The sequence below is a fragment of the Eumetopias jubatus genome, unplaced genomic scaffold (genome assembly GCF_037043125.1).
Source record: "Eumetopias jubatus isolate StellerSeaLion01/CBP00866 unplaced genomic scaffold, mEumJub1_p1.0 scaffold_10, whole genome shotgun sequence".
Taxonomy (NCBI): Eukaryota; Metazoa; Chordata; class Mammalia; order Carnivora; family Otariidae; genus Eumetopias; species Eumetopias jubatus.
Window position 1 is genome coordinate 99,455,504 of NW_028274816.1, and position 27,327 is coordinate 99,482,830.

General features: G+C 53.5%; 7 protein-coding genes and 1 pseudogene across 7 annotated transcripts; all 8 read right to left on the reverse strand.

Annotated features, from left to right (window-relative positions):
* Positions 1-1,292: 1,292 nt before the first annotated feature.
* On the reverse strand, positions 1,293-3,966 carry LOC148163434 (uncharacterized). Its single transcript, XM_088027092.1, has one exon. The coding sequence runs from the start codon at positions 3,964-3,966 to the stop codon at positions 1,588-1,590; it is 2,379 nt and encodes a 792-aa protein (XP_087883218.1). The 3' UTR covers positions 1,293-1,587.
* Positions 3,967-4,102: 136 nt separating this feature from the next.
* On the reverse strand, positions 4,103-6,258 carry LOC148163435 (uncharacterized). Its single transcript, XM_088027093.1, has one exon. It carries the CDS (start codon positions 5,672-5,674, stop codon positions 4,103-4,105), a length of 1,572 nt encoding a protein of 523 aa, XP_087883219.1. The 5' UTR covers positions 5,675-6,258.
* A 753-nt stretch (positions 6,259-7,011) lies between these two features.
* LOC148163436 (leucine-rich repeat-containing protein 37A2-like) lies at positions 7,012-8,856 on the reverse strand (annotated as a pseudogene).
* Positions 8,857-11,229: 2,373 nt separating this feature from the next.
* LOC148163437 (uncharacterized) lies at positions 11,230-13,294 on the reverse strand. Its single transcript, XM_088028231.1, has one exon. The coding sequence runs from the start codon at positions 13,266-13,268 to the stop codon at positions 11,238-11,240; it is 2,031 nt and encodes a 676-aa protein (XP_087884357.1). The 5' UTR covers positions 13,269-13,294; the 3' UTR covers positions 11,230-11,237.
* Positions 13,295-14,936: 1,642 nt separating this feature from the next.
* Positions 14,937-17,610, reverse strand: LOC148163438 (uncharacterized). Its single transcript, XM_088027094.1, has one exon. It carries the CDS (start codon positions 17,608-17,610, stop codon positions 15,232-15,234), a length of 2,379 nt encoding a protein of 792 aa, XP_087883220.1. The 3' UTR covers positions 14,937-15,231.
* A 136-nt stretch (positions 17,611-17,746) lies between these two features.
* On the reverse strand, positions 17,747-20,301 carry LOC148163439 (uncharacterized). The gene has a single exon (XM_088027095.1). The coding sequence runs from the start codon at positions 20,273-20,275 to the stop codon at positions 17,747-17,749; it is 2,529 nt and encodes an 842-aa protein (XP_087883221.1). The 5' UTR covers positions 20,276-20,301.
* Positions 20,302-21,943: 1,642 nt separating this feature from the next.
* LOC148163440 (uncharacterized) lies at positions 21,944-24,617 on the reverse strand. The gene is made up of 2 exons (XM_088027096.1): positions 24,108-24,617; positions 21,944-23,849 (listed from the first exon to the last, which is right to left on the reverse strand). The coding sequence occupies exons 1-2, from the start codon at positions 24,615-24,617 to the stop codon at positions 22,239-22,241; spliced, it is 2,121 nt and encodes a 706-aa protein (XP_087883222.1). The 3' UTR covers positions 21,944-22,238.
* A 136-nt stretch (positions 24,618-24,753) lies between these two features.
* On the reverse strand, positions 24,754-27,308 carry LOC148163441 (uncharacterized). Its single transcript, XM_088027097.1, has one exon. It carries the CDS (start codon positions 27,280-27,282, stop codon positions 24,754-24,756), a length of 2,529 nt encoding a protein of 842 aa, XP_087883223.1. The 5' UTR covers positions 27,283-27,308.
* Between the last annotated feature and the right edge of the window lie 19 nt (positions 27,309-27,327).

Sequence of the window (27,327 nt, forward strand, 5' to 3'; positions counted from 1 at the left end):
TGAGCCGGGACCTCCGGCTTGGCTGGGATGGGCCCAGCCTCCTCGGGGAGCTCTGCTGGCCAAGCCGGCACCTCCAGCTGGACTGCAGTGGGCCCAGCCTCCTCGGGGAGATCTAGTGGCTCAACTGGGGCCTCTAGCTGGACTGGTGTAGGCACAGCATCCTCGGGGCGCTCTACAGGCTGAGCTGGGGCCTCCTGCTGGGTTGGAGAAGCCTGAGCCTCCTCGGTGCGCTCTGGAGGCTGAGTTAGAGTTACAGTAAGTACCAGATCCACAGGTTTAACAGTGACGTTGGAGAAGTTTGGCCACTGAGCTTCATTCTTACTTAGAGATGGCACATTCCCCTCATGTGCTGTTGGTTGAGGTACCGTCTCCTTAGATGGCTCTGGAGGTTGAGCTTGGGCCTCCTGAGGGGTCAAAGGTTCTACTTCCTCAGGGGCCTGTGTAGGGTGATCGGAGGCTTCCTGTTGGACTGAAGGTTTGATCTCTTCAACGGTACTTGAAGGCTCAGCTGGGGCCTCCTGTGGGTTTACAGCTTCCTTAAGGATCTCTGGAGGTGGAGATGGAGACCCCTGCTGAATTGGCAAAACCAAGATAAGGGACAGTTGACAGAGAAAAGGTAAAAACAGAAAGTCAACATGGGTTGGGGAGATGAGGAAGGCCCAGGAAGACCTCGAAGAAAAGGCTGCCATGGCAAGCAGGAGGCAGAGAACAAATGAGGAAAGGCAATTCTTACAAGATGGTGAAGGTGCCATTGTAGGTGCTGGGCTCTGGCACAGGCACTCTGTGGAGCCTCTGCTTTGGGCTGAAACCAGTACACGACAGCGTCTCATCTTTGCAGATACAGAGCTCACATATGTTGATGTTCGTGGTAGCATTCTCTTCTGGTTGCTCAGTTAAAGTTGCGTATGACTTTTCTGGGGTATATTTTACAAAATGCAGCACTGAATGCTGGGTCGTTGGGGGAAAAACTGTCTCAGATGACTCTGGTTGCGGACGTACAGTAATTTCCAGGTCCATAGGTGGAACCGTGACTTTAGTCAGGTTTGGATGTTGACTCTGAGCCTGTTCTGGATGGGCAAGTGTCACCTCAAGGTCCTTTGGAGGAGGAGCTATAGTCTTCTTCGTGGCTGTAGAATGTGTAGGCTCTGTAATAGGTTCTGGAGTAATGGTAAGCCCCAAGTTCACATGATGAACTGTGGTGCTGGGTGACGCTGGATGCTGACCTTGATCCTTACACGGAGTTGGAGCTGTCACCTCCTGATGGAATGGATATTGAACTACAACCTCCTTAGGTGGCTCTGGAGGCTGAGCTGGGATCTCTTGCAAGGTTGGAGAAGGTTGAACCTCCATATCGGATCCTGCAGTTACAGTAATTTCCAGGTCCATAGCTAGAACTGTGACTTCAGTCCGGTTTGGATGTTGACTCTGAACCTGTTCTGGATGGGCAAGTGTCACCTCAAGGTCCTTTGGAGGAGGAGCTATAGTCTTCTTCATGGTTGTAGAACGTGCAGCCCCTGTAATCGGTTTTGGAGTAATGGTAAGCCCCAAGTCCACAGGATGCAATGTGGTGCTGGGTGATGCTGGATGCTAACCTTGATCCTTACTTGGAGGTGGAGCTGTCACCTCCTGATGAAATGGATATTGAACTACAACCTCCTTAGGTGGCTCTGGAGGCTGAGCTGGGGTCTCTTGCATGGTTGGAGAAGTTTCAGTCTCTGTAGTAGGTTCTGGAGTGATGGTAAGCCCCAGGTCCAAAGGTTTAACCGTGACTTTATTTAAGGTTGGATGCTGAACCTGAACCTGCTCTGACTGTGGAAATGTCACCTCAAGGTCCTTTGGAGGAATTGTAGTCTGCTGCAGGGTTGTAGACTGTTTAACCTCTGTAGTAGATTCTGGAGTTATGGTAAGCTCCAGATCCAAAGGTTGAACTGTCACATTTGGTGACCACCAATGCTGAGCTTGATCCTGATGTGGTGTTGGAACTGCTGCCTCTTGATATATGTGAGGTTGGGATACAAGTTCCTTAGTCGGCTCTGGATGCTGATCTGGGATCTCATGCATGGCTGGAGAAGGTTCAACCTCGGCAGCAGATTCTGGAGTCATGGTAAGTTCCAGGTCCAAAGGTTTAACTGTGACTTTATTTAAGGTTGGATGGTGAGACTGAACCTGCTCTGAAAGTGCAAGTGTCACCTCAAGGTCTTTTGGAGGAGATGTAGTCTTTTTCAGCGTTGTAAACTGTTCAACTTCTTTAGTGGGTTCTGGACTTACAGTAAGCTCCAGGTCCAAAGGTTGAACTGTTACATTGGGTGATGATGGATGCTGAGCTTGATCTTGACCTGGTGTCTGAACAATCTCCTCCTGATATACTGGAGATTGAGCTACAACAACCTGCTTAGGTGGCTCTGGAGGCTGAATTGGGGTCCCCCGCCTAGGTAGAGAAAGTTCAGTGTCCTTAGTGAATTCTGGAGTCATGGTAAGCCCCAGGTCCAAAGGTTGAACTGTGACTTCAGCCAAAGTTGGATGCTGAGTCTGAACCTGCTCTAGGTGTGCAAATGTCACTTCGAGGTCCTTTGGAGGAGCTGTAGTTTTCTTCAGGGCTGTAGAATGTTCAAACTCTGTAGTGGGTTCTGGAGTTACGGTAAGCTCCAGGTCTAAAGGTTGAGCTGTGACTTCAGTCAAATGCTCTTGCTGAGCCTGAACGTGCTCTGGATGTGGAAGTGTCACCTCGGGGTCCTCTGGAAGAGATAGAGTCTGCTGCAGGGCCTTGGAAGGCTCAGCCTCTGTAGTAGGTTCTGGAGTTACAGTAAGCTCCAGATCAACAGGTTTAACAGTGGCACTGGGCAAGTTTGAATGCTGAGCTTGCGCTTGTCCTAGAGGTGGAACTGTCACCTCATTATGGACTGGAGGTTGTGCTACAACCTCCTTAGGTGGTTCTGGAGGCTGAGCTAGAGCCTCCTGCTGGGTTGGAGAAGGTTCTACCTCCTTAAGGGGCTCTAGAGGTAGAGATGGGGCTTCTTGCAGGACTGGAGAGGATTCTACCTTCTCAGGAGACTGTGGAAGCTGAGAATGGGTCTCTTGAGAGGCTGGAAAAGGTTCCACTTTGTCAGGGAGTTCTAGAGGCTGAGCTGGGGCTTCCTGCTGGGCTAGAGATGGTTCTACCTTCTCAGGGGGCTCTGAAGGCTGAGCTGGGGCCTCTGGCTGTGTGGGAGAAGATTCCACCTCCTTAGGGGGCTCAGGAGATATAGCTGGGGCCTGCTGGGGGACAGGGGACTGAGCTGGGGCCTCCTGCTGGGTTGGAGAAAGTTCTAACTCCTTAAGGGGCCCAGGAGATTTAGCTGGGGCCTGTTGGTGAACTGGAGACTGAGCTAGAGCCTCCTGCTGGGTTGAAGATTCTGCCTCATTAGGGGGCTCTAAAGGCTGAGCAGGGGCTTCCTGCTGGAGTGGGTATGGTTCTACCTTCTCAGGGGGCTCTGGAGGCTGAGATGGGGAATCTGGCTGTGTGGGAAAAAGTTCTACCTCCTTGGGGGGCTCAGGAGATGTAGCTAGGGCCTGCTGGAGGACAGAAGACTGAGCTGGAGCCTCCTGCTGGGGTGGAGGTTTGACCTTCTCAGTGGGCTTTGGAGGATGAGCTGAGACTGCATGTTCATTTGCAGATGGTTCAATCTCCTTAGGGGGCTCTGATGGCTCAGCTAGGACCTCCTGTTGGCCTGAAGCAGGTTCTACCTCGTTAGGAGGGTCTGGAGTCTGAGCTATGAGCTCCTGTTGGCCTGGAAGAGATTCATTTTTGGGGATCTCTGGAGAGTGGGAAAGAGGCTTGAACTGGATTGAAGAAAATTCAATCTGCTCAGGGGGAACTGGAGCCTGAGCAGGGATCTCCTGTTGCACTGGAGAATGTTCAACCTTAGTTGGCACTGGAGTTATGGAAGCCTCCAGAACTATAGGTTGAACTGTGGTACTGGGCAACATTGGATGCTGAGCTTGACCGGGACCTAGAGGTGAGAATGTCACCTCATGATGTACTGGAGCCTGAGATACAATATCTGTAGAGGACTCTGGAGACTGAGCTGGGTGCTCATACTGAACTGGAGAAGGCCCGATCCCCTCACTGGGCTTTGGACGCTGAGCTGGGACCGCGTGCTGGACCTAGAGAAGGTTCTACACCCACAACAGACACTTGAGACAGAGCTGAGCTCCACTGCTGGCTTGGAGGAAGTTCAATTTCCTCAGGAAGATCTTCAGGCTGAATTGGGACACCCTGCTGCACTGGAAAAGGTTCAAAATTTTCAGGGGGTGCTGGAGGCTGATCTGGGACCTCCCGCTGGATTGGAGATGGTTCAATTTCCTCAGGAAGAGCTTCAGGCTGAGTTGGGACTTCCTGCTGGATTGGAGAAGGTTCAACATTTTCAGGGGGTGCTGGATGATCTCGGGCGTCCTGCTGGATTGGAGAAGGTTCAACATTTTCAGGGGGTGCTGGATGATCTCGGGCCTCCTGCTGGATTGGAGAAGGTTCCAACTGCTCAGGGAACACCGCAGACTGAGCTGAGGCCTCTTGTTGGGGTAGAAAAGTTTCAACCTCATTAGTGGACCCTGGAGTTATGGTTAGTGCCAGATCCACAGGTTTAACAGTGACACTGGGCAACAGCAGAAGCTGAGCTTGACTCCTACCTAGAGGAGAAACTGTTACCACATGATGCTCTGGAGAGTAAGCTGGGACCTCCTCCTGTTGGGTTGGAGGAGGTTCAACCTCACCGGAAGGCTCTGGATGCTGAGCTATGGCTTCCTGCTGGATGGCAGAAGGGTTAACTTCCTCAGAGGTCTGTAGATGCTGACTTGGGGCCTCCTGATGGGTTGCAGGTTTAACCTCCCCAAGGGGATTTGGATGCTGAACTGTGGCCTCTGAATGGCCTGGAGAACGTTCAATCCCCTCAAGAGACTCTGGATACTCCGTTGGGGTCTCCGGTTGGGTTGGAAAAGGCTCACCCTCCTCTGGGACCTGAGGGTGCTGAACTGGGGACTCCTCCTGGGTTGTAGAAGGTTTGATCCCCTCAGGGGTCTGCAGGTGCTCAGCTGGGGCTTCTTGTTGGGTTGGAGAAGGTGCAACCTGCTCAGATGTCTGTGGATCCCCACCCTGGCTCTCGTCCTGGGTTGAAGATTCACCCTTCTCAGGGGTCTGTGGAAATTGGGCTGGAGCCTCCTCCTGGGATGGAGACAGTTTTCCTTCCTCAGGGGCTTGTGGATGCTGGACTGGGGTCTCCTGCTGGGTTGAAGGTTTAACTTTCTCAGGAGTCTGTGGATGATGCCCCTGGCTCTCCTCCTGTATTGAGGAAGGTTCGGCCTCTACAGGGGTCTGTGGAAGCTCAGCTGGGGCCTCCTGCTGGGGTGGAAAAGGTTCACCCTCTTCCTGGGTCTCTGGAGGTTTGGCCAGGGCCTCCTCCTGGGTGGAATATGGTTCACCCTCGGGGCTCTGTGATTGCTGAGCCAGGGCCTCCTGTTGGGTTGTGGGAGGGTTAACTTCTCCAGGACCCTCGGGATGCTGAACTGGGGTTTCCTGCTGTGTTGGAGGTTTCTCCTGTGTGGTAGATTCTGGGGATTCAGTTGGAGTCTCCTGTTGAACTGGCAAAGGTTCAGCTTCCTCAGGGGACTGTAGAGGCCGAGTTGGGGCTTCATGCTGCATTGCAAATGGTTCCACTTTAAGGGGCACAGAGGGCTGAGCTGCAGCCTCATCCTGAACTGGCAAAGGTCCCACCTCTGTAATGGGTTCTGGTGTTATAGTAAACTGCACATCTGCAGGTTTAACACTGACATTGGGCAGGTTTAAATATTGAACATGATGGTGACCTGGAGGCGAAACGGTCACCTCATGATGCCCTAGAGGTTGAGCTGGGTGCTCCTGCTGGGTTGGAGAAGGTTCCACCTCCCCAGAAGGCAGCTCTGGAGGCTGAGCTGGTTGTTCTTGCAGGGTTGCTGAAGATTCTATCTCTCCTGGAGACTGAGCTGGGGTCTCTTGCTGGGTTGAAGATTCTGCCTCATTAGGGAGCTCTGCAGCCTGAGCTGAGGTCTCCTCCTGGGTTGAGGAAGATTCAGCTTCTCCAAAAGGCTCTGGCAGCGGAGCTGGGGGCTCCTGCTGAGCTAGAGAATGTTCTGCCTCTTCAGGATTCTCTGGGGGCTGAGCTGGGATCTCCTGCTGAGTCAGAGAAAGTTCACATTCCTCACTAGGCTCAGAAAGCAGAGCTGGTGGTTCCTGTACGCTTGGAGGCTTAGCTTCCTCAGGAGGCTCCGAAGACTGAGCTGGGGTCTCCTGCTGAGTTAGAAAAGGTTCAAGCCGCCCAGGAGACTGAGAAGGCTGAGCTGGTTGCTGCTCACTTGAAGGCTCAACCGCCTCTGGAGGCTTAGCTGAGGTCTCTCGCTGGGTTGGAGAAGGCTCTGCTTCCTCAGTCTGCTCAGGAGGCTGAGGTGGAGCCTCCTGCTGGGCTGTAGAAGATTCAACCTCCTTAGCCGGCTCTGGAGTTATGGTAAGTTCCACATCCGCAGATTTATGTGTAACACTGGAAAACCTTAAATAAGTTAGATAGTGGCTGATAGGTTGACTTATCACCTCATCACTTACTGAAGGTTGAAGTAGATACTCCATAGGAAACTATGGAACTAGAGTTGGGGCCTCCTGCTGGACTGGACTAGGTCCAGCCTCCTCGGGGCGCTCTACACGCTGAGCCAGGGTTTCTGGCTGGGCTGGGGTGGGCCCAGCCTCCTCGGGGCGCTCCGCTGGCTGAGCCGGGGCCTCCGGCTGCGCTGGGGTGTGTCCAGGCTCCTCGGGGCGCTCTGCAGGCGGAGCCGGGGCCTCCGGCTGCGCTGCATTGGGCCCAGGCTACTCGGGGCGCTCTGCTGGCGGAGCCGGGGCCTCCGGCTGCACTGGGTTGGGCCCAGGCTCCTCGGGGCGCTCTGCAGCAGGAGCCGGGGCCTCCGGCAGGGCTGGGGTGGGCCCAGCAGCCTCAGGGCGCTCTGCAGGCTGAGCCGGGACCTCCGGCTTGGCTGGGATGGGCCCAGCCTCCTCGGGGAGCTCTGCTGGCCAAGCCGGCACCTCCAGCTGGACTGCAGTGGGCCCAGCCTCCTCGGGGAGATCTAGTGGCTCAACTGGGGCCTCTAGCTGGACTGGTGTAGGCACAGCATCCTCGGGGCGCTCTACAGGCTGAGCTGGGGCCTCCTGCTGGGTTGGAGAAGCCTGAGCCTCCTCGGTGCGCTCTGGAGGCTGAGTTAGAGTTACAGTAAGTACCAGATCCACAGGTTTAACAGTGACGTTGGAGAAGTTTGGCCACTGAGCTTCATTCTTACTTAGAGATGGCACATTCCCCTCATGTGCTGTTGGTTGAGGTACCGTCTCCTTAGATGGCTCTGGAGGTTGAGCTTGGGCCTCCTGAGGGGTCAAAGGTTCTACTTCCTCAGGGGCCTGTGTAGGGTGATCGGAGGCTTCCTGTTGGACTGAAGGTTTGATCTCTTCAACGGTACTTGAAGGCTCAGCTGGGGCCTCCTGTGGGTTTACAGCTTCCTTAAGGATCTCTGGAGGTGGAGATGGAGACCCCTGCTGAATTGGCAAAACCAAGATAAGGGACAGTTGACAGAGAAAAGGTAAAAACAGAAAGTCAACATGGGTTGGGGAGATGAGGAAGGCCCAGGAAGACCTCGAAGAAAAGGCTGCCATGGCAAGCAGGAGGCAGAGAACAAATGAGGAAAGGCAATTCTTACAAGATGGTGAAGGTGCCATTGTAGGTGCTGGGCTCTGGCACAGGCACTCTGTGGAGCCTCTGCTTTGGGCTGAAACCAGTACACGACAGCGTCTCATCTTTGCAGATACAGAGCTCACATATGTTGATGTTCGTGGTAGCATTCTCTTCTGGTTGCTCAGTTAAAGTTGCGTATGACTTTTCTGGGGTATATTTTACAAAATGCAGCACTGAATGCTGGGTCGTTGGGGGAAAAACTGTCTCAGATGACTCTGGTTGCGGACGTACAGTAATTTCCAGGTCCATAGGTGGAACCGTGACTTTAGTCAGGTTTGGATGTTGACTCTGAGCCTGTTCTGGATGGGCAAGTGTCACCTCAAGGTCCTTTGGAGGAGGAGCTATAGTCTTCTTCATGGTTGTAGAACGTGCAGCCCCTGTAATCGGTTTTGGAGTAATGGTAAGCCCCAAGTCCACAGGATGCAATGTGGTGCTGGGTGATGCTGGATGCTAACCTTGATCCTTACTTGGAGGTGGAACTGTCACCTCCTGATGAAATGGATATTGAACTACAACCTCCTTAGGTGGCTCTGGAGGCTGAGCTGGGGTCTCTTGCATGGTTGGAGAAGTTTCAGTCTCTGTAGTAGGTTCTGGAGTGATGGTAAGCCCCAGGTCCAAAGGTTTAACCGTGACTTTATTTAAGGTTGGATGCTGAACCTGAACCTGCTCTGACTGTGGAAATGTCACCTCAAGGTCCTTTGGAGGAATTGTAGTCTGCTGCAGGGTTGTAGACTGTTTAACCTCTGTAGTAGATTCTGGAGTTATGGTAAGCTCCAGATCCAAAGGTTGAACTGTCACATTTGGTGACCACCAATGCTGAGCTTGATCCTGATGTGGTGTTGGAACTGCTGCCTCTTGATATATGTGAGGTTGGGATACAAGTTCCTTAGTCGGCTCTGGATGCTGATCTGGGATCTCATGCATGGCTGGAGAAGGTTCAACCTCGGCAGCAGATTCTGGAGTCATGGTAAGTTCCAGGTCCAAAGGTTTAACTGTGACTTTATTTAAGGTTGGATGGTGAGACTGAACCTGCTCTGAAAGTGCAAGTGTCACCTCAAGGTCTTTTGGAGGAGATGTAGTCTTTTTCAGCGTTGTATAACTGTGTCAACTTCTTTAGTGGGTTCTGGACTTACAGTAAGCTCCAGGTCCAAAGGTTGAACTGTTACATTGGGTGATGATGGATGCTGAGCTTGATCTTGACCTGGTGTCTGAACAATCTCCTCCTGATATACTGGAGATTGAGCTACAACAACCTGCTTAGGTGGCTCTGGAGGCTGAATTGGGGTCCCCCGCCTAGGTAGAGAAAGTTCAGTGTCCTTAGTGAATTCTGGAGTCATGGTAAGCCCCAGGTCCAAAGGTTGAACTGTGACTTCAGCCAAAGTTGGATGCTGAGTCTGAACCTGCTCTAGGTGTGCAAATGTCACTTCGAGGTCCTTTGGAGGAGCTGTAGTTTTCTTCAGGGCTGTAGAATGTTCAAACTCTGTAGTGGGTTCTGGAGTTACGGTAAGCTCCAGGTCTAAAGGTTGAGCTGTGACTTCAGTCAAATGCTCTTGCTGAGCCTGAACGTGCTCTGGATGTGGAAGTGTCACCTCGGGTCCTCTGGAAGAGATAGAGTCTGCTGCAGGGCCTTGGAAGGCTCAGCCTCTGTAGTAGGTTCTGGAGTTACAGTAAGCTCCAGATCAACAGGTTTAACAGTGGCACTGGGCAAGTTTGAATGCTGAGCTTGCGCTTGTCCTAGAGGTGGAACTGTCACCTCATTATGGACTGGAGGTTGTGCTACAACCTCCTTAGGTGGTTCTGGAGGCTGAGCTAGAGCCTCCTGCTGGGTTTGGAGAAGGTTCTACCTCCTTAAGGGGCTCTAGAGGTAGAGATGGGGCTTCTTGCAGGACTGGAGAGGATTCTACCTTCTCAGGAGACTGTGGAAGCTGAGAATGGGTCTCTTGAGAGGCTGGAAAAGGTTCCACTTTGTCAGGGAGTTCTAGAGGCTGAGCTGGGGCTTCCTGCTGGGCTAGAGATGGTTCTACCTTCTCAGGGGGCTCTGAAGGCTGAGCTGGGGCCTCTGGCTGTGTGGGAGAAGATTCCACCTCCTTAGGGGGCTCAGGAGATATAGCTGGGGCCTGCTGGGGGACAGGGGACTGAGCTGGGGCCTCCTGCTGGGTTGGAGAAAGTTCTAACTCCTTAAGGGGCCCAGGAGATTTAGCTGGGGCCTGTTGGTGAACTGGAGACTGAGCTAGAGCCTCCTGCTGGGTTGAAGATTCTGCCTCATTAGTGGGGCTCTAAAGGCTGAGCAGGGGCTTCCTGCTGGAGTGGGTATGGTTCTACCTTCTCAGGGGGCTCTGGAGGCTGAGATGGGGAATCTGGCTGTGTGGGAAAAAGTTCTACCTCCTTGGGGGGCTCAGGAGATGTAGCTAGGGCCTGCTGGAGGACAGAAGACTGAGCTGGAGCCTCCTGCTGGGGTGGAGGTTTGACCTTCTCAGTGGGCTTTGGAGGATGAGCTGAGACTGCATGTTCATTTGCAGATGGTTCAATCTCCTTAGGGGGCTCTGATGGCTCAGCTAGGACCTCCTGTTGGCCTGAAGCAGGTTCTACCTCGTTAGGAGGGTCTGGAGTCTGAGCTATGAGCTCCTGTTGGCCTGGAAGAGATTCATTTTTGGGGATCTCTGGAGAGTGGGAAAGAGGCCTTGAACTGGATTGAAGAAAATTCAATCTGCTCAGGGGGAACTGGAGCCTGAGCAGGGATCTCCTGTTGCACTGGAGAATGTTCAACCTTAGTTGGCACTGGAGTTATGGAAGCCTCCAGAACTATAGGTTGAACTGTGGTACTGGGCAACATTGGATGCTGAGCTTGACGGGACCTAGAGGTGAGAATGTCACCTCATGATGTACTGGAGCCTGAGATACAATATCTGTAGAGGACTCTGGAGACTGAGCTGGGTGCTCATACTGAACTGGAGAAGGCCCGATCCCCTCACTGGGCTTTGGACGCTGAGCTGGGACCGCGTGCTGGACCTAGAGAAGGTTCTACACCCACAACAGACACTTGAGACAGAGCTGAGCTCCACTGCTGGCTTGGAGGAAGTTCAATTTCCTCAGGAAGATCTTCAGGCTGAATTGGGACACCCTGCTGCACTGGAAAGGTTCAAAATTTTCAGGGGGTGCTGGAGGCTGATCTGGGACCTCCCGCTGGATTGGAGATGGTTCAATTTCCTCAGGAAGAGCTTCAGGCTGAGTTGGGACTTCCTGCTGGATTGGAGAAGGTTCAACATTTTCAGGGGTGCTGGATGATCTCGGGCGTCCTGCTGGATTGGAGAAGGTTCAACATTTTCAGGGGTGCTGGATGATCTCGGGCCTCCTGCTGGATTGGAGAAGGTTCCAACTGCTCAGGGAACACCGCAGACTGAGCTGAGGCCTCTTGTTGGGGTAGAAAAGTTTCAACCTCATTAGTGGACCCTGGAGTTATGGTTAGTGCCAGATCCACAGGTTAACAGTGACACTGGGCAACAGCAGAAGCTGAGCTTGACTCCTACCTAGAGGAGAAACTGTTACCACATGATGCTCTGGAGAGTAAGCTGGGACCTCCTCCTGTTGGGTTGGAGGAGGTTCAACCTCACCGGAAGGCTCTGGATGCTGAGCTATGGCTTCCTGCTGGATGGCAGAAGGGTTAACTTCCTCAGAGGTCTGTAGATGCTGACTTGGGGCCTCCTGATGGGTTGCAGGTTTAACCTCCCCAAGGGGATTTGGATGCTGAACTGTGGCCTCTGAATGGCCTGGAGAACGTTCAATCCCCTCAAGAGACTCTGGATACTCCGTTGGGGTCTCCGGTTGGGTTGGAAAAGGCTCACCCTCCTCTGGGACCTGAGGGTGCTGAACTGGGGACTCCTCCTGGGTTGTAGAAGGTTTGATCCCCTCAGGGGTCTGCAGGTGCTCAGCTGGGGCTTCTTGTTGGGTTGGAGAAGGTGCAACCTGCTCAGATGTCTGTGGATCCCCACCCTGGCTCTCGTCCTGGGTTGAAGATTCACCCTTCTCAGGGGTCTGTGGAAATTGGGCTGGAGCCTCCTCCTGGGATGGAGACAGTTTTCCTTCCTCGGGGGCTTGTGGATGCTGGACTGGGGTCTCCTGCTGGGTTGAAGGTTTAACTTTCTCAGGAGTCTGTGGATGATGCCCCTGGCTCTCCTCCTGTATTGAGGAAGGTTCGGCCTCTACAGGGGTCTGTGGAAGCTCAGCTGGGGCCTCCTGCTGGGGTGGAAAAGGTTCACCCTCTTCCTGGGTCTCTGGAGGTTTGGCCAGGGCCTCCTCCTGGGTGGAATATGGTTCACCCTCGGGGCTCTGTGATTGCTGAGCCAGGGCCTCCTGTTGGGTTGTGGGAGGGTTAACTTCTCCAGGACCCTCGGGATGCTGAACTGGGGTTTCCTGCTGTGTTGGAGGTTTCTCCTGTGTGGTAGATTCTGGGGATTCAGTTGGAGTCTCCTGTTGAACTGGCAAAGGTTCAGCTTCCTCAGGGGACTGTAGAGGCCGAGTTGGGGCTTCATGCTGCATTGCAAATGGTTCCACTTTAAGGGGCACAGAGGGCTGAGCTGCAGCCTCATCCTGAACTGGCAAAGGTCCCACCTCTGTAATGGGTTCTGGTGTTATAGTAAACTGCACATCTGCAGGTTTAACACTGACATTGGGCAGGTTTAAATATTGAACATGATGGTGACCTGGAGGCGAAACGGTCACCTCATGATGCCCTAGAGGTTGAGCTGGGTGCTCCTGCTGGGTTGGAGAAGGTTCCACCTCCCCAGAAGGCAGCTCTGGAGGCTGAGCTGGTTGTTCTTGCAGGGTTGCTGAAGATTCTATCTCTCCTGGAGACTGAGCTGGGGTCTCTTGCTGGGTTGAAGATTCTGCCTCATTAGGGAGCTCTGCAGCCTGAGCTGAGGTCTCCTCCTGGGTTGAGGAAGATTCAGCTTCTCCAAAAGGCTCTGGCAGCGGAGCTGGGGGCTCCTGCTGAGCTAGAGAATGTTCTGCCTCTTCAGGATTCTCTGGGGGCTGAGCTGGGATCTCCTGCTGAGTCAGAGAAAGTTCACATTCCTCACTAGGCTCAGAAAGCAGAGCTGGTGGTTCCTGTACGCTTGGAGGCTTAGCTTCCTCAGGAGGCTCTGAAGACTGAGCTGGGGTCTCCTGCTGAGTTAGAAAAGGTTCAAGCCGCCCAGGAGACTGAGAAGGCTGAGCTGGTTGCTGCTCACTTGAAGGCTCAACCGCCTCTGGAGGCTTAGCTGAGGTCTCTCGCTGGGTTGGAGAAGGCTCTGCTTCCTCAGTCTGCTCAGGAGGCTGAGGTGGAGCCTCCTGCTGGGCTGTAGAAGATTCAACCTCCTTAGCCGGCTCTGGAGTTATGGTAAGTTCCACATCCGCAGATTTATGTGTAACACTGGAAAACCTTAAATAAGTTAGATAGTGGCTGATAGGTTGACTTATCACCTCATCACTTACTGAAGGTTGAAGTAGATACTCCATAGGAAACTATGGAACTAGAGTTGGGGCCTCCTGCTGGACTGGACTAGGTCCAGCCTCCTCGGGGCGCTCTACACGCTGAGCCAGGGTTTCTGGCTGGGCTGGGGTGGGCCCAGCCTCCTCGGGGCGCTCCGCTGGCTGAGCCGGGGCCTCCGGCTGCGCTGGGGTGTGTCCAGGCTCCTCGGGGCGCTCTGCAGGCGGAGCCGGGGCCTCCGGCTGCGCTGCATTGGGCCCAGGCTACTCGGGGCGCTCTGCTGGCGGAGCCGGGGCCTCCGGCTGCACTGGGTTGGGCCCAGGCTCCTCGGGGCGCTCTGCAGCAGGAGCCGGGGCCTCCGGCAGGGCTGGGGTGGGCCCAGCAGCCTCAGGGCGCTCTGCAGGCTGAGCCGGGACCTCCGGCTTGGCTGGGATGGGCCCAGCCTCCTCGGGGAGCTCTGCTGGCCAAGCCGGCACCTCCAGCTGGACTGCAGTGGGCCCAGCCTCCTCGGGGAGATCTAGTGGCTCAACTGGGGCCTCTAGCTGGACTGGTGTAGGCACAGCATCCTCGGGGCGCTCTACAGGCTGAGCTGGGGCCTCCTGCTGGGTTGGAGAAGCCTGAGCCTCCTCGGTGCGCTCTGGAGGCTGAGTTAGAGTTACAGTAAGTACCAGATCCACAGGTTTAACAGTGACGTTGGAGAAGTTTGGCCACTGAGCTTCATTCTTACTTAGAGATGGCACATTCCCCTCATGTGCTGTTGGTTGAGGTACCGTCTCCTTAGATGGCTCTGGAGGTTGAGCTTGGGCCTCCTGAGGGGTCAAAAGTTCTACTTCCTCAGGGGCCTGTGTAGGGTGATCGGAGGCTTCCTGTTGGACTGAAGGTTTGATCTCTTCAACGGTACTTGAAGGCTCAGCTGGGGCCTCCTGTGGGTTTACAGCTTCCTTAAGGATCTCTGGAGGTGGAGATGGAGACCCCTGCTGAATTGGCAAAACCAAGATAAGGGACAGTTGACAGAGAAAAGGTAAAAACAGAAAGTCAACATGGGTTGGGGAGATGAGGAAGGCCCAGGAAGACCTCGAAGAAAAGGCTGCCATGGCAAGCAGGAGGCAGAGAACAAATGAGGAAAGGCAATTCTTACAAGATGGTGAAGGTGCCATTGTAGGTGCTGGGCTCTGGCACAGGCACTCTGTGGAGCCTCTGCTTTGGGCTGAAACCAGTACACGACAGCGTCTCATCTTTGCAGATACAGAGCTCACATATGTTGATGTTCGTGGTAGCATTCTCTTCTGGTTGCTCAGTTAAAGTTGCGTATGACTTTTCTGGGGTATATTTTACAAAATGCAGCACTGAATGCTGGGTCGTTGGGGGAAAAACTGTCTCAGATGACTCTGGTTGCGGACGTACAGTAATTTCCAGGTCCATAGGTGGAACCGTGACTTTAGTCAGGTTTGGATGTTGACTCTGAGCCTGTTCTGGATGGGCAAGTGTCACCTCAAGGTCCTTTGGAGGAGGAGCTATAGTCTTCTTCGTGGCTGTAGAATGTGTAGGCTCTGTAATAGGTTCTGGAGTAATGGTAAGCCCCAAGTTCACATGATGAACTGTGGTGCTGGGTGACGCTGGATGCTGACCTTGATCCTTACACGGAGTTGGAGCTGTCACCTCCTGATGGAATGGATATTGAACTACAACCTCCTTAGGTGGCTCTGGAGGCTGAGCTGGGATCTCTTGCAAGGTTGGAGAAGGTTGAACCTCCATATCGGATCCTGCAGTTACAGTAATTTCCAGGTCCATAGCTAGAACTGTGACTTCAGTCCGGTTTGGATGTTGACTCTGAACCTGTTCTGGATGGGCAAGTGTCACCTCAAGGTCCTTTGGAGGAGGAGCTATAGTCTTCTTCATGGTTGTAGAACGTGCAGCCCCTGTAATCGGTTTTGGAGTAATGGTAAGCCCCAAGTCCACAGGATGCAATGTGGTGCTGGGTGATGCTGGATGCTAACCTTGATCCTTACTTGGAGGTGGAGCTGTCACCTCCTGATGAAATGGATATTGAACTACAACCTCCTTAGGTGGCTCTGGAGGCTGAGCTGGGGTCTCTTGCATGGTTGGAGAAGTTTCAGTCTCTGTAGTAGGTTCTGGAGTGATGGTAAGCCCCAGGTCCAAAGGTTTAACCGTGACTTTATTTAAGGTTGGATGCTGAACCTGAACCTGCTCTGACTGTGGAAATGTCACCTCAAGGTCCTTTGGAGGAATTGTAGTCTGCTGCAGGGTTGTAGACTGTTTAACCTCTGTAGTAGATTCTGGAGTTATGGTAAGCTCCAGATCCAAAGGTTGAACTGTCACATTTGGTGACCACCAATGCTGAGCTTGATCCTGATGTGGTGTTGGAACTGCTGCCTCTTGATATATGTGAGGTTGGGATACAAGTTCCTTAGTCGGCTCTGGATGCTGATCTGGGATCTCATGCATGGCTGGAGAAGGTTCAACCTCGGCAGCAGATTCTGGAGTCATGGTAAGTTCCAGGTCCAAAGGTTTAACTGTGACTTTATTTAAGGTTGGATGGTGAGACTGAACCTGCTCTGAAAGTGCAAGTGTCACCTCAAGGTCTTTTGGAGGAGATGTAGTCTTTTTCAGCGTTGTAAACTGTTCAACTTCTTTAGTGGGTTCTGGACTTACAGTAAGCTCCAGGTCCAAAGGTTGAACTGTTACATTGGGTGATGATGGATGCTGAGCTTGATCTTGACCTGGTGTCTGAACAATCTCCTCCTGATATACTGGAGATTGAGCTACAACAACCTGCTTAGGTGGCTCTGGAGGCTGAATTGGGGTCCCCCGCCTAGGTAGAGAAAGTTCAGTGTCCTTAGTGAATTCTGGAGTCATGGTAAGCCCCAGGTCCAAAGGTTGAACTGTGACTTCAGCCAAAGTTGGATGCTGAGTCTGAACCTGCTCTAGGTGTGCAAATGTCACTTCGAGGTCCTTTGGAGGAGCTGTAGTTTTCTTCAGGGCTGTAGAATGTTCAAACTCTGTAGTGGGTTCTGGAGTTACGGTAAGCTCCAGGTCTAAAGGTTGAGCTGTGACTTCAGTCAAATGCTCTTGCTGAGCCTGAACGTGCTCTGGATGTGGAAGTGTCACCTCGGGGTCCTCTGGAAGAGATAGAGTCTGCTGCAGGGCCTTGGAAGGCTCAGCCTCTGTAGTAGGTTCTGGAGTTACAGTAAGCTCCAGATCAACAGGTTTAACAGTGGCACTGGGCAAGTTTGAATGCTGAGCTTGCGCTTGTCCTAGAGGTGGAACTGTCACCTCATTATGGACTGGAGGTTGTGCTACAACCTCCTTAGGTGGTTCTGGAGGCTGAGCTAGAGCCTCCTGCTGGGTTGGAGAAGGTTCTACCTCCTTAAGGGGCTCTAGAGGTAGAGATGGGGCTTCTTGCAGGACTGGAGAGGATTCTACCTTCTCAGGAGACTGTGGAAGCTGAGAATGGGTCTCTTGAGAGGCTGGAAAAGGTTCCACTTTGTCAGGGAGTTCTAGAGGCTGAGCTGGGGCTTCCTGCTGGGCTAGAGATGGTTCTACCTTCTCAGGGGGCTCTGAAGGCTGAGCTGGGGCCTCTGGCTGTGTGGGAGAAGATTCCACCTCCTTAGGGGGCTCAGGAGATATAGCTGGGGCCTGCTGGGGGACAGGGGACTGAGCTGGGGCCTCCTGCTGGGTTGGAGAAAGTTCTAACTCCTTAAGGGGCCCAGGAGATTTAGCTGGGGCCTGTTGGTGAACTGGAGACTGAGCTAGAGCCTCCTGCTGGGTTGAAGATTCTGCCTCATTAGGGGGCTCTAAAGGCTGAGCAGGGGCTTCCTGCTGGAGTGGGTATGGTTCTACCTTCTCAGGGGGCTCTGGAGGCTGAGATGGGGAATCTGGCTGTGTGGGAAAAAGTTCTACCTCCTTGGGGGGCTCAGGAGATGTAGCTAGGGCCTGCTGGAGGACAGAAGACTGAGCTGGAGCCTCCTGCTGGGGTGGAGGTTTGACCTTCTCAGTGGGCTTTGGAGGATGAGCTGAGACTGCATGTTCATTTGCAGATGGTTCAATCTCCTTAGGGGGCTCTGATGGCTCAGCTAGGACCTCCTGTTGGCCTGAAGCAGGTTCTACCTCGTTAGGAGGGTCTGGAGTCTGAGCTATGAGCTCCTGTTGGCCTGGAAGAGATTCATTTTTGGGGATCTCTGGAGAGTGGGAAAGAGGCTTGAACTGGATTGAAGAAAATTCAATCTGCTCAGGGGGAACTGGAGCCTGAGCAGGGATCTCCTGTTGCACTGGAGAATGTTCAACCTTAGTTGGCACTGGAGTTATGGAAGCCTCCAGAACTATAGGTTGAACTGTGGTACTGGGCAACATTGGATGCTGAGCTTGACCGGGACCTAGAGGTGAGAATGTCACCTCATGATGTACTGGAGCCTGAGATACAATATCTGTAGAGGACTCTGGAGACTGAGCTGGGTGCTCATACTGAACTGGAGAAGGCCCGATCCCCTCACTGGGCTTTGGACGCTGAGCTGGGACCGCGTGCTGGACCTAGAGAAGGTTCTACACCCACAACAGACACTTGAGACAGAGCTGAGCTCCACTGCTGGCTTGGAGGAAGTTCAATTTCCTCAGGAAGATCTTCAGGCTGAATTGGGACACCCTGCTGCACTGGAAAAGGTTCAAAATTTTCAGGGGGTGCTGGAGGCTGATCTGGGACCTCCCGCTGGATTGGAGATGGTTCAATTTCCTCAGGAAGAGCTTCAGGCTGAGTTGGGACTTCCTGCTGGATTGGAGAAGGTTCAACATTTTCAGGGGGTGCTGGATGATCTCGGGCGTCCTGCTGGATTGGAGAAGGTTCAACATTTTCAGGGGGTGCTGGATGATCTCGGGCCTCCTGCTGGATTGGAGAAGGTTCCAACTGCTCAGGGAACACCGCAGACTGAGCTGAGGCCTCTTGTTGGGGTAGAAAAGTTTCAACCTCATTAGTGGACCCTGGAGTTATGGTTAGTGCCAGATCCACAGGTTTAACAGTGACACTGGGCAACAGCAGAAGCTGAGCTTGACTCCTACCTAGAGGAGAAACTGTTACCACATGATGCTCTGGAGAGTAAGCTGGGACCTCCTCCTGTTGGGTTGGAGGAGGTTCAACCTCACCGGAAGGCTCTGGATGCTGAGCTATGGCTTCCTGCTGGATGGCAGAAGGGTTAACTTCCTCAGAGGTCTGTAGATGCTGACTTGGGGCCTCCTGATGGGTTGCAGGTTTAACCTCCCCAAGGGGATTTGGATGCTGAACTGTGGCCTCTGAATGGCCTGGAGAACGTTCAATCCCCTCAAGAGACTCTGGATACTCCGTTGGGGTCTCCGGTTGGGTTGGAAAAGGCTCACCCTCCTCTGGGACCTGAGGGTGCTGAACTGGGGACTCCTCCTGGGTTGTAGAAGGTTTGATCCCCTCAGGGGTCTGCAGGTGCTCAGCTGGGGCTTCTTGTTGGGTTGGAGAAGGTGCAACCTGCTCAGATGTCTGTGGATCCCCACCCTGGCTCTCGTCCTGGGTTGAAGATTCACCCTTCTCAGGGGTCTGTGGAAATTGGGCTGGAGCCTCCTCCTGGGATGGAGACAGTTTTCCTTCCTCGGGGGCTTGTGGATGCTGGACTGGGGTCTCCTGCTGGGTTGAAGGTTTAACTTTCTCAGGAGTCTGTGGATGATGCCCCTGGCTCTCCTCCTGTATTGAGGAAGGTTCGGCCTCTACAGGGGTCTGTGGAAGCTCAGCTGGGGCCTCCTGCTGGGGTGGAAAAGGTTCACCCTCTTCCTGGGTCTCTGGAGGTTTGGCCAGGGCCTCCTCCTGGGTGGAATATGGTTCACCCTCGGGGCTCTGTGATTGCTGAGCCAGGGCCTCCTGTTGGGTTGTGGGAGGGTTAACTTCTCCAGGACCCTCGGGATGCTGAACTGGGGTTTCCTGCTGTGTTGGAGGTTTCTCCTGTGTGGTAGATTCTGGGGATTCAGTTGGAGTCTCCTGTTGAACTGGCAAAGGTTCAGCTTCCTCAGGGGACTGTAGAGGCCGAGTTGGGGCTTCATGCTGCATTGCAAATGGTTCCACTTTAAGGGGCACAGAGGGCTGAGCTGCAGCCTCATCCTGAACTGGCAAAGGTCCCACCTCTGTAATGGGTTCTGGTGTTATAGTAAACTGCACATCTGCAGGTTTAACACTGACATTGGGCAGGTTTAAATATTGAACATGATGGTGACCTGGAGGCGAAACGGTCACCTCATGATGCCCTAGAGGTTGAGCTGGGTGCTCCTGCTGGGTTGGAGAAGGTTCCACCTCCCCAGAAGGCAGCTCTGGAGGCTGAGCTGGTTGTTCTTGCAGGGTTGCTGAAGATTCTATCTCTCCTGGAGACTGAGCTGGGGTCTCTTGCTGGGTTGAAGATTCTGCCTCATTAGGGAGCTCTGCAGCCTGAGCTGAGGTCTCCTCCTGGGTTGAGGAAGATTCAGCTTCTCCAAAAGGCTCTGGCAGCGGAGCTGGGGGCTCCTGCTGAGCTAGAGAATGTTCTGCCTCTTCAGGATTCTCTGGGGGCTGAGCTGGGATCTCCTGCTGAGTCAGAGAAAGTTCACATTCCTCACTAGGCTCAGAAAGCAGAGCTGGTGGTTCCTGTACGCTTGGAGGCTTAGCTTCCTCAGGAGGCTCTGAAGACTGAGCTGGGGTCTCCTGCTGAGTTAGAAAAGGTTCAAGCCGCCCAGGAGACTGAGAAGGCTGAGCTGGTTGCTGCTCACTTGAAGGCTCAACCGCCTCTGGAGGCTTAGCTGAGGTCTCTCGCTGGGTTGGAGAAGGCTCTGCTTCCTCAGTCTGCTCAGGAGGCTGAGGTGGAGCCTCCTGCTGGGCTGTAGAAGATTCAACCTCCTTAGCCGGCTCTGGAGTTATGGTAAGTTCCACATCCGCAGATTTATGTGTAACACTGGAAAACCTTAAATAAGTTAGATAGTGGCTGATAGGTTGACTTATCACCTCATCACTTACTGAAGGTTGAAGTAGATACTCCATAGGAAACTATGGAACTAGAGTTGGGGCCTCCTGCTGGACTGGACTAGGTCCAGCCTCCTCGGGGCGCTCTACACGCTGAGCCAGGGTTTCTGGCTGGGCTGGGGTGGGCCCAGCCTCCTCGGGGCGCTCCGCTGGCTGAGCCGGGGCCTCCGGCTGCGCTGGGGTGTGTCCAGGCTCCTCGGGGCGCTCTGCAGGCGGAGCCGGGGCCTCCGGCTGCGCTGCATTGGGCCCAGGCTACTCGGGGCGCTCTGCTGGCGGAGCCGGGGCCTCCGGCTGCACTGGGTTGGGCCCAGGCTCCTCGGGGCGCTCTGCAGCAGGAGCCGGGGCCTCCGGCAGGGCTGGGGTGGGCCCAGCAGCCTCAGGGCGCTCTGCAGGCTGAGCCGGGACCTCCGGCTTGGCTGGGATGGGCCCAGCCTCCTCGGGGAGCTCTGCTGGCCAAGCCGGCACCTCCAGCTGGACTGCAGTGGGCCCAGCCTCCTCGGGGAGATCTAGTGGCTCAACTGGGGCCTCTAGCTGGACTGGTGTAGGCACAGCATCCTCGGGGCGCTCTACAGGCTGAGCTGGGGCCTCCTGCTGGGTTGGAGAAGCCTGAGCCTCCTCGGTGCGCTCTGGAGGCTGAGTTAGAGTTACAGTAAGTACCAGATCCACAGGTTTAACAGTGACGTTGGAGAAGTTTGGCCACTGAGCTTCATTCTTACTTAGAGATGGCACATTCCCCTCATGTGCTGTTGGTTGAGGTACCGTCTCCTTAGATGGCTCTGGAGGTTGAGCTTGGGCCTCCTGAGGGGTCAAAGGTTCTACTTCCTCAGGGGCCTGTGTAGGGTGATCGGAGGCTTCCTGTTGGACTGAAGGTTTGATCTCTTCAACGGTACTTGAAGGCTCAGCTGGGGCCTCCTGTGGGTTTACAGCTTCCTTAAGGATCTCTGGAGGTGGAGATGGAGACCCCTGCTGAATTGGCAAAACCAAGATAAGGGACAGTTGACAGAGAAAAGGTAAAAACAGAAAGTCAACATGGGTTGGGGAGATGAGGAAGGCCCAGGAAGACCTCGAAGAAAAGGCTGCCATGGCAAGCAGGAGGCAGAGAACAAATGAGGAAAGGCAATTCTTACAAGATGGTGAAGGTGCCATTGTAGGTGCTGGGCTCTGGCACAGGCACTCTGTGGAGCCTCTGCTTTGGGCTGAAACCAGTACACGACAGCGTCTCATCTTTGCAGATACAGAGCTCACATATGTTGATGTTCGTGGTAGCATTCTCTTCTGGTTGCTCAGTTAAAGTTGCGTATGACTTTTCTGGGGTATATTTTACAAAATGCAGCACTGAATGCTGGGTCGTTGGGGGAAAAACTGTCTCAGATGACTCTGGTTGCGGACGTACAGTAATTTCCAGGTCCATAGGTGGAACCGTGACTTTAGTCAGGTTTGGATGTTGACTCTGAGCCTGTTCTGGATGGGCAAGTGTCACCTCAAGGTCCTTTGGAGGAGGAGCTATAGTCTTCTTCGTGGCTGTAGAATGTGTAGGCTCTGTAATAGGTTCTGGAGTAATGGTAAGCCCCAAGTTCACATGATGAACTGTGGTGCTGGGTGACGCTGGATGCTGACCTTGATCCTTACACGGAGTTGGAGCTGTCACCTCCTGATGGAATGGATATTGAACTACAACCTCCTTAGGTGGCTCTGGAGGCTGAGCTGGGATCTCTTGCAAGGTTGGAGAAGGTTGAACCTCCATATCGGATCCTGCAGTTACAGTAATTTCCAGGTCCATAGCTAGAACTGTGACTTCAGTCCGGTTTGGATGTTGACTCTGAACCTGTTCTGGATGGGCAAGTGTCACCTCAAGGTCCTTTGGAGGAGGAGCTATAGTCTTCTTCATGGTTGTAGAACGTGCAGCCCCTGTAATCGGTTTTGGAGTAATGGTAAGCCCCAAGTCCACAGGATGCAATGTGGTGCTGGGTGATGCTGGATGCTAACCTTGATCCTTACTTGGAGGTGGAGCTGTCACCTCCTGATGAAATGGATATTGAACTACAACCTCCTTAGGTGGCTCTGGAGGCTGAGCTGGGGTCTCTTGCATGGTTGGAGAAGTTTCAGTCTCTGTAGTAGGTTCTGGAGTGATGGTAAGCCCCAGGTCCAAAGGTTTAACCGTGACTTTATTTAAGGTTGGATGCTGAACCTGAACCTGCTCTGACTGTGGAAATGTCACCTCAAGGTCCTTTGGAGGAATTGTAGTCTGCTGCAGGGTTGTAGACTGTTTAACCTCTGTAGTAGATTCTGGAGTTATGGTAAGCTCCAGATCCAAAGGTTGAACTGTCACATTTGGTGACCACCAATGCTGAGCTTGATCCTGATGTGGTGTTGGAACTGCTGCCTCTTGATATATGTGAGGTTGGGATACAAGTTCCTTAGTCGGCTCTGGATGCTGATCTGGGATCTCATGCATGGCTGGAGAAGGTTCAACCTCGGCAGCAGATTCTGGAGTCATGGTAAGTTCCAGGTCCAAAGGTTTAACTGTGACTTTATTTAAGGTTGGATGGTGAGACTGAACCTGCTCTGAAAGTGCAAGTGTCACCTCAAGGTCTTTTGGAGGAGATGTAGTCTTTTTCAGCGTTGTAAACTGTTCAACTTCTTTAGTGGGTTCTGGACTTACAGTAAGCTCCAGGTCCAAAGGTTGAACTGTTACATTGGGTGATGATGGATGCTGAGCTTGATCTTGACCTGGTGTCTGAACAATCTCCTCCTGATATACTGGAGATTGAGCTACAACAACCTGCTTAGGTGGCTCTGGAGGCTGAATTGGGGTCCCCCGCCTAGGTAGAGAAAGTTCAGTGTCCTTAGTGAATTCTGGAGTCATGGTAAGCCCCAGGTCCAAAGGTTGAACTGTGACTTCAGCCAAAGTTGGATGCTGAGTCTGAACCTGCTCTAGGTGTGCAAATGTCACTTCGAGGTCCTTTGGAGGAGCTGTAGTTTTCTTCAGGGCTGTAGAATGTTCAAACTCTGTAGTGGGTTCTGGAGTTACGGTAAGCTCCAGGTCTAAAGGTTGAGCTGTGACTTCAGTCAAATGCTCTTGCTGAGCCTGAACGTGCTCTGGATGTGGAAGTGTCACCTCGGGGTCCTCTGGAAGAGATAGAGTCTGCTGCAGGGCCTTGGAAGGCTCAGCCTCTGTAGTAGGTTCTGGAGTTACAGTAAGCTCCAGATCAACAGGTTTAACAGTGGCACTGGGCAAGTTTGAATGCTGAGCTTGCGCTTGTCCTAGAGGTGGAACTGTCACCTCATTATGGACTGGAGGTTGTGCTACAACCTCCTTAGGTGGTTCTGGAGGCTGAGCTAGAGCCTCCTGCTGGGTTGGAGAAGGTTCTACCTCCTTAAGGGGCTCTAGAGGTAGAGATGGGGCTTCTTGCAGGACTGGAGAGGATTCTACCTTCTCAGGAGACTGTGGAAGCTGAGAATGGGTCTCTTGAGAGGCTGGAAAAGGTTCCACTTTGTCAGGGAGTTCTAGAGGCTGAGCTGGGGCTTCCTGCTGGGCTAGAGATGGTTCTACCTTCTCAGGGGGCTCTGAAGGCTGAGCTGGGGCCTCTGGCTGTGTGGGAGAAGATTCCACCTCCTTAGGAGGCTCAGGAGATATAGCTGGGGCCTGCTGGGGGACAGGGGACTGAGCTGGGGCCTCCTGCTGGGTTGGAGAAAGTTCTAACTCCTTAAGGGGCCCAGGAGATTTAGCTGGGGCCTGTTGGTGAACTGGAGACTGAGCTAGAGCCTCCTGCTGGGTTGAAGATTCTGCCTCATTAGGGGGCTCTAAAGGCTGAGCAGGGGCTTCCTGCTGGAGTGGGTATGGTTCTACCTTCTCAGGGGGCTCTGGAGGCTGAGATGGGGAATCTGGCTGTGTGGGAAAAAGTTCTACCTCCTTGGGGGGCTCAGGAGATGTAGCTAGGGCCTGCTGGAGGACAGAAGACTGAGCTGGAGCCTCCTGCTGGGGTGGAGGTTTGACCTTCTCAGTGGGCTTTGGAGGATGAGCTGAGACTGCATGTTCATTTGCAGATGGTTCAATCTCCTTAGGGGGCTCTGATGGCTCAGCTAGGACCTCCTGTTGGCCGGAAGCAGGTTCTACCTCGTTAGGAGGGTCTGGAGTCTGAGCTATGAGCTCCTGTTGGCCTGGAAGAGATTCATTTTTGGGGATCTCTGGAGAGTGGGAAAGAGGCTTGAACTGGATTGAAGAAAATTCAATCTGCTCAGGGGGAACTGGAGCCTGAGCAGGGATCTCCTGTTGCACTGGAGAATGTTCAACCTTAGTTGGCACTGGAGTTATGGAAGCCTCCAGAACTATAGGTTGAACTGTGGTACTGGGCAACATTGGATGCTGAGCTTGACCGGGACCTAGAGGTGAGAATGTCACCTCATGATGTACTGGAGCCTGAGATACAATATCTGTAGAGGACTCTGGAGACTGAGCTGGGTGCTCATACTGAACTGGAGAAGGCCCGATCCCCTCACTGGGCTTTGGACGCTGAGCTGGGACCGCGTGCTGGACCTAGAGAAGGTTCTACACCCACAACAGACACTTGACACAGAGCTGAGCTCCACTGCTGGCTTGGAGGAAGTTCAATTTCCTCAGGAAGATCTTCAGGCTGAATTGGGACACCCTGCTGCACTGGAAAAGGTTCAAAATTTTCAGGGGGTGCTGGAGGCTGATCTGGGACCTCCCGCTGGATTGGAGATGGTTCAATTTCCTCAGGAAGAGCTTCAGGCTGAGTTGGGACTTCCTGCTGGATTGGAGAAGGTTCAACATTTTCAGGGGGTGCTGGATGATCTCGGGCGTCCTGCTGGATTGGAGAAGGTTCAACATTTTCAGGGGGTGCTGGATGATCTCGGGCCTCCTGCTGGATTGGAGAAGGTTCCAACTGCTCAGGGAACACCGCAGACTGAGCTGAGGCCTCTTGTTGGGGTAGAAAAGTTTCAACCTCATTAGTGGACCCTGGAGTTATGGTTAGTGCCAGATCCACAGGTTTAACAGTGACACTGGGCAACAGCAGAAGCTGAGCTTGACTCCTACCTAGAGGAGAAACTGTTACCACATGATGCTCTGGAGAGTAAGCTGGGACCTCCTCCTGTTGGGTTGGAGGAGGTTCAACCTCACCGGAAGGCTCTGGATGCTGAGCTATGGCTTCCTGCTGGATGGCAGAAGGGTTAACTTCCTCAGAGGTCTGTAGATGCTGACTTGGGGCCTCCTGATGGGTTGCAGGTTTAACCTCCCCAAGGGGATTTGGATGCTGAACTGTGGCCTCTGAATGGCCTGGAGAACGTTCAATCCCCTCAAGAGACTCTGGATACTCCGTTGGGGTCTCCGGTTGGGTTGGAAAAGGCTCACCCTCCTCTGGGACCTGAGGGTGCTGAACTGGGGACTCCTCCTGGGTTGTAGAAGGTTTGATCCCCTCAGGGGTCTGCAGGTGCTCAGCTGGGGCTTCTTGTTGGGTTGGAGAAGGTGCAACCTGCTCAGATGTCTGTGGATCCCCACCCTGGCTCTCGTCCTGGGTTGAAGATTCACCCTTCTCAGGGGTCTGTGGAAATTGGGCTGGAGCCTCCTCCTGGGATGGAGACAGTTTTCCTTCCTCGGGGGCTTGTGGATGCTGGACTGGGGTCTCCTGCTGGGTTGAAGGTTTAACTTTCTCAGGAGTCTGTGGATGATGCCCCTGGCTCTCCTCCTGTATTGAGGAAGGTTCGGCCTCTACAGGGGTCTGTGGAAGCTCAGCTGGGGCCTCCTGCTGGGGTGGAAAAGGTTCACCCTCTTCCTGGGTCTCTGGAGGTTTGGCCAGGGCCTCCTCCTGGGTGGAATATGGTTCACCCTCGGGGCTCTGTGATTGCTGAGCCAGGGCCTCCTGTTGGGTTGTGGGAGGGTTAACTTCTCCAGGACCCTCGGGATGCTGAACTGGGGTTTCCTGCTGTGTTGGAGGTTTCTCCTGTGTGGTAGATTCTGGGGATTCAGTTGGAGTCTCCTGTTGAACTGGCAAAGGTTCAGCTTCCTCAGGGGACTGTAGAGGCCGAGTTGGGGCTTCATGCTGCATTGCAAATGGTTCCACTTTAAGGGGCACAGAGGGCTGAGCTGCAGCCTCATCCTGAACTGGCAAAGGTCCCACCTCTGTAATGGGTTCTGGTGTTATAGTAAACTGCACATCTGCAGGTTTAACACTGACATTGGGCAGGTTTAAATATTGAACATGATGGTGACCTGGAGGCGAAACGGTCACCTCATGATGCCCTAGAGGTTGAGCTGGGTGCTCCTGCTGGGTTGGAGAAGGTTCCACCTCCCCAGAAGGCAGCTCTGGAGGCTGAGCTGGTTGTTCTTGCAGGGTTGCTGAAGATTCTATCTCTCCTGGAGACTGAGCTGGGGTCTCTTGCTGGGTTGAAGATTCTGCCTCATTAGGGAGCTCTGCAGCCTGAGCTGAGGTCTCCTCCTGGGTTGAGGAAGATTCAGCTTCTCCAAAAGGCTCTGGCAGCGGAGCTGGGGGCTCCTGCTGAGCTAGAGAATGTTCTGCCTCTTCAGGATTCTCTGGGGGCTGAGCTGGGATCTCCTGCTGAGTCAGAGAAAGTTCACATTCCTCACTAGGCTCAGAAAGCAGAGCTGGTGGTTCCTGTACGCTTGGAGGCTTAGCTTCCTCAGGAGGCTCTGAAGACTGAGCTGGGGTCTCCTGCTGAGTTAGAAAAGGTTCAAGCCGCCCAGGAGACTGAGAAGGCTGAGCTGGTTGCTGCTCACTTGAAGGCTCAACCGCCTCTGGAGGCTTAGCTGAGGTCTCTCGCTGGGTTGGAGAAGGCTCTGCTTCCTCAGTCTGCTCAGGAGGCTGAGGTGGAGCCTCCTGCTGGGCTGTAGAAGATTCAACCTCCTTAGCCGGCTCTGGAGTTATGGTAAGTTCCACATCCGCAGATTTATGTGTAACACTGGAAAACCTTAAATAAGTTAGATAGTGGCTGATAGGTTGACTTATCACCTCATCACTTACTGAAGGTTGAAGTAGATACTCCATAGGAAACTATGGAACTAGAGTTGGGGCCTCCTGCTGGACTGGACT